This window comes from Dipodomys ordii, unplaced genomic scaffold (genome assembly GCF_000151885.1).
Source record: "Dipodomys ordii isolate 6190 unplaced genomic scaffold, Dord_2.0 Scaffold18, whole genome shotgun sequence".
In the NCBI taxonomy this organism is placed as follows: domain Eukaryota; kingdom Metazoa; phylum Chordata; class Mammalia; order Rodentia; family Heteromyidae; genus Dipodomys; species Dipodomys ordii.
The window spans coordinates 7922140-7931093 of record NW_012267234.1 but is presented as its reverse complement, the minus strand read 5'-3'; the positions used below and the strand labels follow the sequence as shown (position 1 = coordinate 7931093).

The 8954-nt window shown below is 39.5% G+C and overlaps 1 protein-coding gene across 3 annotated transcripts in view; it reads right to left on the bottom strand.

Moving 5' to 3' along the window:
• Nfatc3 (nuclear factor of activated T-cells, cytoplasmic, calcineurin-dependent 3) overlaps positions 1-8954 on the bottom strand; it is a 71975-nt gene that overhangs the window by 43891 nt on the left and 19130 nt on the right. For 2 of the 3 annotated variants that reach the window (XM_013012836.1, XM_013012837.1), the window contains exon 2: positions 1180-2314. In XM_013012836.1, the coding sequence (XP_012868290.1) occupies positions 1180-2314 (1135 nt within the window). Of the gene's footprint in view, positions 1-1179; positions 2315-8954 lie in introns of those variants that run through there. The other variant, XM_013012838.1, reaches the window with a different exon arrangement.

Below are 8954 nucleotides of genomic sequence, written 5' to 3'. Positions count from 1 at the left end.
AAAAAAAAAAAAAAAAAACACAAGATCCTATTCCTATAAGGCAATTTTAGCAGTAAGGATGCGCCTAGCAAGTACATGGCTTTAAATTCAGTCCCCAGTACCACCAAAGGAAAAAATAAATAAAAGCTAATAAATTATTGGAAAAATGCAAGCTTCAATATGACAGGATAAATCCTAAGCTATTAACAATGTAGCAATATTAAGCTTACTTCTATTAGCTTTATTAGTAGTATACTTTATACTATTACTCACTTTTACAAGCTTTTCTAAATTTATAAAATTCCCCTTTATAATTTATTACATATAATTACCAATATACTTTTAAAATTTTAACGTTAGCCTATCTAAAAATAATATACTTACAAGTTGTCATGTCGAAAACGAACTTTACAACTTGGGGAGGGGGAGGACTGGGTGGGGAGGAGGGAGGATGGGAAGAGATGGGAAGGGTAAACAAAGGAGGAGGCTACAATGCTTAATAAGAAATGTACTCACTATCTTGCCCATGTAATTGTAACCCCTCTGTACAGTATCTTCACAATAAAAATAAAATTAAAAATATATATATATACTTTTCTTGGTAGTACTAGGGTTTGAACTCAAAACCTTGCTAGGCAGGCATCTAGCCCTTTTTTGCTTATACTTTTCACATAGGGTTTCCCTTTTTTTTTTTTCACGAATACATTAGTTTATTTCAGCAGTAAATTTGAAACTCTTGCCTTAGCTAGCAAGGGTACTACATAATTTTATCAGGAATAGATAATTTGCTACACTGTCAATATATAAAAGTTCTTTTGCACTTTCTTGAACACTGATCAACAAGCAGATTCAGTCCATATTGCTTTGATCTATCTACTGGGTTAGCCCAAGCTTCTTCTTCAGAGACTCTGGCATCTCAGGAGGAGGAGGGTGAGGGAGGGTCTCCCATTTTTGCCTGGGGCCTACCTTGGTCTGTGATCCTCCTACCTACGACCTCCCACCAAGCCTAATGATACTTATAAGACTTAAGGAAAAATAACTGGCTTCTAAGTTATTTATCTAGTATAATTTTTAAAATGAAGGAAAGGGCGAAAAGGAGAGGAAGGGAGAACAGTTATAATCATTACAAATAATGTAAGTTACATGATAGAAATAACTCATAAGCATGAAAAATATCAGCAGCCACTTCCATCAACTCACCGAAATATAGGGGTGTGGCCAGGCTTTGGTTTGCTCCAGGTAAAAGGTGAAGGAACTGAAAGAAACTGGTCACCAGATGAATCTTTCTTTAAAGGATACTGAGATCCGAGGCTATCATCTATTGAAGTCTCCCGGGATGGTGATAAACTCCCTTGATCATCTGAACAGAGCTCTAATTTTCCTGGTAGTATGGCAGCTTGATCTTCGGAAGTCTTCCTTGTTTTCAAAGGGATATCAGTCTCTATACAGTACTGAAATGGAAAAAGTGCAGGGCCAAGGCCTGACCCACTGTGTACAGAAGCACTGAGCCAGGTATCTTCTGTTATACTTCCTCTAGGCGAGTGACCAGGAGAAGGAACTGGTGAGTGATGTGGTGAAAGGGAACCAGCATAACAAACTTCCGCACTGGAGTGCCGCCGTTTCCCACAGGGAGAAGTGGGCCTGGATGATGGTCCTGAGGCTGGCCTGGGACTCAACCAATTTTCATCAGTGATACTGGATCTAGGAGAATGGCAGGGAGATTGTCTGGGTGACAAGGAGTGTCCAAGTCCATACTGTTGATGCCAGGACTCTTCTCCAGGGCAACCCCCTGGGGAGCCACCTGGAGAAGTCAGAGGAGATCCAAGAGTAAACCGGGAAGCAGCTTCATTCAACTCTGAGTCCACGTCATCATAAATGTGTGAAAGAGATTCACAAGAAGATGCATCTGAGAACCAGCTTCTAGAAGAAATGCTGCTGGCAGGACTAGGACTAAGGGAAGATTCTCGGTAGGATGGCTCAAGAGGAAGATATAGATGATCTCTAGAAGGTCTTTCCAAATATTCCCTTTCTGGGTCATTTATATGTAGGTCATCTTCATGTGTATCTGTTTCTTGATGACAGTTAGGAGAGATGGATGTAATTTGAATACTTGGGCACTCAAAGGGTTTGGGACCACCTAGTGAGCTGTATTTAGATTCGGCAATATCACCAGTTCCTTCATAATTTTTGTGACCTTGAAGCTGAAAGGACGGTGACAAAACAGAAGAGTGAGACGGTAATCCATGATGTGGTAAGCAAGGCGATGAGTTCAAAGTAGATGGAGGTGGATCTACATTAAAGATGTAAATGGATTCACAATCATCAGGCTCAAGATCTGGAAGGGGAAGGCAGCAAAAAAAAAAAAAAAGTCAACAAAACATGAAAATGTATAAATTTACTAAGAAAATAATCTTGGGGCTGGGAAGGTGGCTCAGTGGTAGAGCGCTTGCCTTGCATGCATGAGGCCCTGGATTCGATTCCCCAGCACCACATAAGCAAAAAAAGCCATAAGTAGCGCTGTGGCTCAAGTGGTAGAGTGTTAGCCTTGAGCTGAAGAGCTGAGGGACAGTGCCCAGGCCCAGAGTTCAGGCCCCAAAAAAGAAAAAGAGAGAGAGAGAAAGAGAGAGAGAAAGAAAAAAGGAAAAACAGACAGACAGACAGACAGGAAGAAAGAAAGAAAGAAAATATTAATCTTGAGAAGAAATAGAAGTAAATGAAATGTATGTCATTAGCTCCACTAAAGGGTTATTTGAATGAATCTATTTTCTTCTATACACACACACATATATATATATATATATATATTACTTTATATATCTATTTTTCTTTTTTATCCCTTAGCTTAAGAATGCATATCATAAAACATGGTCTGAAAATAATGAGTGCTTATATAAAAGAAATAGTCAGAGCTGGGAATGTGGCTTAGTGATAGAGTGCTTCCTTGGCATGCATGAAATCCTGGATTTGACTCCTCAGTACCACATAAACAGAAAAAGCTGGAAGTGGTGCTGTGGCTCAAGTAGTAGAGCGCTAGTTTTCAGCTAAAGAGCTGAAGGACAAGTGCCCAGGCCCTAAGTTGAAACCCCAGGACTGGCAAAAAAAAAAACAAAACTGAGCTTTACTCAGAATTTATAGGTTAAAGTGGAGAAAAAGACAAAGTCTTTGAAAGGTAGATTGTTTTTGTTTTGTTGTTTGTTTTGCACTGGAAACTGAACCCAGGGGCCGTGTATGCCAAGTATGTGCTGAACTGAACTGTATCTCCAACCTGAAAGGCTATCTTTTTAAAAAATGTGTGTTGTATGAATGTATGTATATAACATATAAATATACACAAACAATACACATATACATATAAACTAAACATAATTTATACACACATACTCAAGGTTTATTAACAAAAAGGGTCCAAAAAATCAGGTGATCTAGAATCTAATCTACCACTACCATTAATTTAGGCTCTTAGTCACATCATTTAATCTCTGTAGGTCTCAGTTTTCTTGCAGTAATATTCAAAATTACTCTTTTCCTTCAGAATATTTTAAAAATATATTTATTTACTTATTTCAGTCATGAGGCTTTAACTCAGGGCCTGGAGGCTGTCCCTGAGCTTTTTTGCTCAAGACTAGTGCTCTACCACTTTGAGCTATAGTGCCACTTTTGTTTTTCTGGTGGTTAACTGGAAATAAGAGTCTTACCACCTTTCCTGCCAGGGCTGGCTTTGAGCCACAATCCTTAGATCTCAGCCTCCTGAGTAGCTGGGATTATAGTCACTGACACCTAGCCAGATACCTTTATTATTCAAATCAACATTTCTTCCTCTTGTTTGGGGGCTGGGAAGGTGGCTCAGTGGTAGAGTGCTTGCCTTGCATGCATGAGGCCCTGGGTTCAATTCCTTAGCACCACATAAGCAAAAAGAAAAAAGCCAGAAGTGGCGCTGTGGCTCAAGTGGTAAAGCACTAGCCTTGAGCTGAAGAGCTGAGGGACAGCGCCCAGGCCCAGAGTTCAAGCCCCACGACCGGACCCCCCCCAAAAAAATTCTTGTTTGTTCATAGTGGACCAGTTTACAAAAACCACAGGATACCACTAGACTCTTACATGAATAGGAAACAAGTCATCAGGGCTTTAAAAAAAAATGGGGAAGTGGCTCTGTGGCTCAAGCAGTAGAGCCGTTGCCTTGAGCTGAAGAGCGCAGGGACAGCGCCCAAGACCAGAGTTCACGCACCATGACCAACAATAAAAACAAAACAAAACAAAAAAAGTTTGTTAAAAAAAAATGGGAAGGGAGGAATGAGAGGGAACAGCCTATGCTAAGCAAAAGGAAAAAAATGTAATCATCACCTGATGTGGAAGAAATAATTTGTACTGTCAAAGCTCATAGAATTCACAAACTTTATAGACCATGATAATGACAATTTGTCTTGTAAAGGTTAAAATGGGTTTGTGACTTTAACTAAGTATTACTATTCCACAATACTGTGAAATATGTGAAATGAATGTAATCACCTAATCTCAATTTAAAAAAAAGAAAAGTGATGGGTTAAGAGCAATGGGAGACAATGTTGGCAGACACCTTGTACTCATATACTGTTTTGTAGAATGGGAACTTCTTTGTACAACTAGTTACAGATATAATAATTTAAAAAATGTAAAAAAAAAAAAAGTTTGTTCCCAGAGCTTGAACTAGGACCTTGTGCTCTTCCTTAATTTTTTTGCTCACAGCTGACACTCTACTACTTGAGCCATGGTCTAGTCCAGCACTTTGCTGGTTAGAGACATTTTCCCAAAAAAGTTATGTAATAGACAAAAAATAAATGATATTGCCCTTACTAATCATCAGAGAAATGCAACTAAAAATCATAATGAGAAATCACATCACATCCATTACGAGGGCTACAACTTAACAAAAAAAGGAAAATGAAAGCTGGGCACCAGTGCCTCATGCCTGTCACTCTAGCTACTCAGGAGCTGAGATCTGAGGATCACAGTTCAAAGCCAGCCCGGGCCAAGAAAGTCCCAGTAAGACTCTTATCTCCAATTAACCACCAGAAGACTGGAAGTGGTGCTGTGGCTCAAGTGGTAGAGCACTAGCCTTGAGCTGCAGAGCACACAGACAGCACCCAAGCCCAGAGTTCAAGCCACACAACCGACCAAAAGAGAAAAGAAAGAAAGAAAGAAAAGAACAAATGTTGGAGAAGTCTTAGAGAAATTAGAAACTTATATGCTATTGATGGTAATATTGTGAAAACAGTTACCCTGTAATCCCTTGGGAAACAGAAGAAAGAGGATCTTGAGTTCAAGGCCAACTTGAGCCTCATAGTAAGACCTATCTCTGTCTCTGTCTGTCTGTCTCTCTCTCTCACACACACACACACACACATACACACACACAGAGGAATTTTTGAGCCAGACACAGTAGCACACATCTGTAATTCTAGCTGATCAGGAGGGTCATAATTGGAGGCCAACTCAAGCAAAATATTTGGAAGACCCTTTCTCAATCAGTGTCTCATGCAAAGCATCCCATCTATAAAGAAGACTGAGATCAAGAGGACTGGTTTCATACCACTTGGGACAAAAGAAGTTTATGAGACTCCAACTAAATGGAACGAGTTGGGCATAACAATATGTGTCAGTCATCTTAGCTATTGTAGAAAGCAAAAAAATTAGGATTAAAGTCCAAACGTGAGGGCTGGGAAGGTGGCTCAGTGATAGAGCGCTTGCCTTGAGCTGAAGAGCTGAGGGACAGTGCCCAGGCCCAGAGTTCAGGCCCAATGACTGGACCCAAAAATAAAAAATAAAGTCCAAACGTGGGCTAGAGCAAAAAAGTGCAAAAAAACTTGCAAGTGTGGTTCAGCATTAGAGCATCTGCCTAATGAGAAAAGCTAGCACCACCAGAACAAGAAAAAGTAAGAAAGAAAAAAATTCATATAACTCAGCAATTCTATTTTTGGGTAATACATTCAAAAGAATTGAAAGCAGGACTGGGAATGTGGCTTAGTGGTAGACTGCTTGCCTAGCATGCATGAAGCTCTGGATTCAATTCCTCAGTACCACAAAACCGAAAAAGCAAGAGGTAGTGCTGTGGCTCAAGTGGTAGAGTGCTATCCTTGAACAAAAGAAGTGTCCCAGGACTGGCAAAAAAACAAAAATTCAAAGTAGAGTATCAAAGAAACATTAGTAAAACTGTAAGTAGCAGTATTATTCATAATATCTAAAAGGTAAAAATAATCCACTTATCCATCATCAGATAAGCAAAAGGTGATGTTATTTCCAAAAACATATTACTCAACTATAAAAAGGAAGAGATTTCTGACATAAGCTACAACATGGTCAAAACTTTGGAAACATACTAAGTAAAATAAGACAAGCACAAAAAGATAAATACTATATAATTCCAATTATATGAGGTACTTAAATAGTCAAATTCATAAAGACAGAAAGTTAAATGGAGTTGCCAAAGGCTGTGGTGATGAAAAATGGGGAGCTGTTAAAAATGGGAGAGTTTTAGATAAAATTTCATAAGGCAGGGAGTCAGTGGCTCATGCCTATAATCCTAGCTACTCAGAGGCTGAGGTACGGGTAGGAAGCCAGCCTGAGAAGACAAATCTGTGAGACTTATCTCCAAATTAACCAGCAAAAAGCTGAAACTGCAGGCATGCAGGTTCAATGTAAACATCTTATGCTTTCCTTCCCAATTTTTCATACAATAATGTTCTTAGCTTTAGCTGAAATATACACTGTCCCAACTGTTGTCTATTCCTAAGTTGAAAGTTACAGGAACTTGTCCCAGGATCTCTTCGTTTTTCTGGCTGCCACCAATAACAACTCAAAAAACTTATTTTATTGACTTCTTTTGGTTTGACAGCTCCCAAAGTAGAAGGGATAAAAAGTCAGATTTCGGCAAATGGCAGAATAGACAGAAATCACTGGATATGAGAAAATAGTCAAGGGCTGAACATATGGCTCAAGAGGTTGAATATCAGCCATTAGCAAGGAAATCATGGGGCTCTGGAGGAAAACAAACAAGCAAACTGCAAGTCAGGTAGGACACACCAAAGTTTCCTGAACTATTAAAAGAATGGAATTTCAAGCTGGGTGCTGGTGGCTCATGTCTGTAATCCCAGCTACTCAGGAGGCTGGGATCTAAGGATCGTGGTTCAAAGCCAGCCTGGGCAGGAAAGTCCCTGAGACTCTTCAATTAACCTCCAGAAAACTGGAAGTGATGCTGTGGCTCAAAGTGCTATAGCATTAGCTTTGTCTGCAAAAAGCTCAGGAAACAGTGCCCAGACACTGAGTTCAAGCCCCAGGACTGACCAAAAAAAAAAAAAGAATGGAATTTCAGAGAACATAATGGTACCCTTTTCAAATAAGTTAAAATAGGCAAGTTACATTTTGGTCTTAGGCACAAAAACAGCAAATTCAACAAAGTCATCCTTGTAGTTAAAAAATGTAAATAAATGTAATGACACTAAACTACTCAGTTAAAGTTAAAAATGAGCTTGTTGCTGGTGATTTATGCATATAACTAGCTACTCAGGGGTTGAGATCTGGAAGACAGTGATCCAAAGCCAGCTCAGTCAGAAAAGTTCATGAGATGTCTCCAAAATAATCAGCAAAAAGCCAGGCTGGAGTCATAAAGTAAAAGACCTCCAGCTAAGCAAACAAGCCAAGTGACTACAGGCTCTGAGCTCCAACCCCATATTACTAGAAAATAAAAATACAATTAATCCCCAGGCTCAGCTTATAATCTTAGTTTTTTAGCAGGCTGAGATATGAGAATTACAGTTCAAAGACAGTTCAAGCAGAAAAGTTCCTGAGATTCTTATCTCCTACTAATCAGCAAAAAGAAGTGTAGGTGTGGCTTAAGTGATAGAATCCCAGAATGAGCAAAAAAGCCAAGTGAGAATGTGAAGCCCCAAGTTCAGCTCCCAGCAACGCCATCAAAAAATGAATTTGATATTAAAAATTCATTAAATTTCAACTCAGAAAAAAGGACAGAAAATCACTCATGAAAGTCTTTATACTTTTATTCTAATGTAATGATTATACTAATGTCACTTCAGTAGTTGACTAATGCTGAAATCCACACCTTATGAAGTATGGATAAAGCAATTGTAAATATTTTATATAAGGATAAAAGTATTTCAAAGTCATGAACTCAAAATGTGGAGAAAGTTCTGCTTCATCATTTCCCCAAGTGTCACCAATGTCCAAGACCTGAAAACCATAGGTACAGGTACTACAGACTCACCATGATAAACACACAGAATCTACATTTTCAACTCTAAAATTCTCACATTCATGATAATTCAGAAGTCTGACCTAACGAGACTTATTTGTTCTATGTTCTGTCAACCACCAGAGGGGGCCCCAGTGAAGCACACAGTGATCTGGAGAACACAGGTTGCCTATGTCTACTTTTTATAAACCAGAAGATGACAAAATAATCTACGAGCCAATCAGGCCTACCATTGTTATTCTACAATGTAAAAGCTACAATTTGGGGGGGGGTGTGGGGGGACTGTATTAAAGTTTGAACACAGAGCCTTATGCTTCTAGGCTATCAGTGAGCAATACCTCCAGTCTTAAGAATGTTTTTGTTTGTACCTTTCTTGGGGCTTGAACTAGGGGTTTACGTGCTGTCCCTAAGTTCTTTTGCTCAAGGCTAGAGTTCTGACTTTGAGCCACATTTCCACTTCTAGTTTTTCTGGCAGTTAATGGGAGATAAGAGTCTCCTGGACTTTCCTGTGTGGACTGGCTTTGAACCATAATCCTCAGATCTCAGCCTCTTAAGTACTTAGAATTACAGGCGTGATCCACTGGTATCGGGTGAAATTCTAGTTTTTTGTTTGTTTGTTTTTGGGGTCCGGTCATGGGCCTGAACTCTGGACCTGGGTGCTGTCCCTCAGCTCTTCAGCTCAAGGCTAGCACTCTACCACTTGAGCCACAGTGCCACTTCTGGCTTTTTTCTTTTT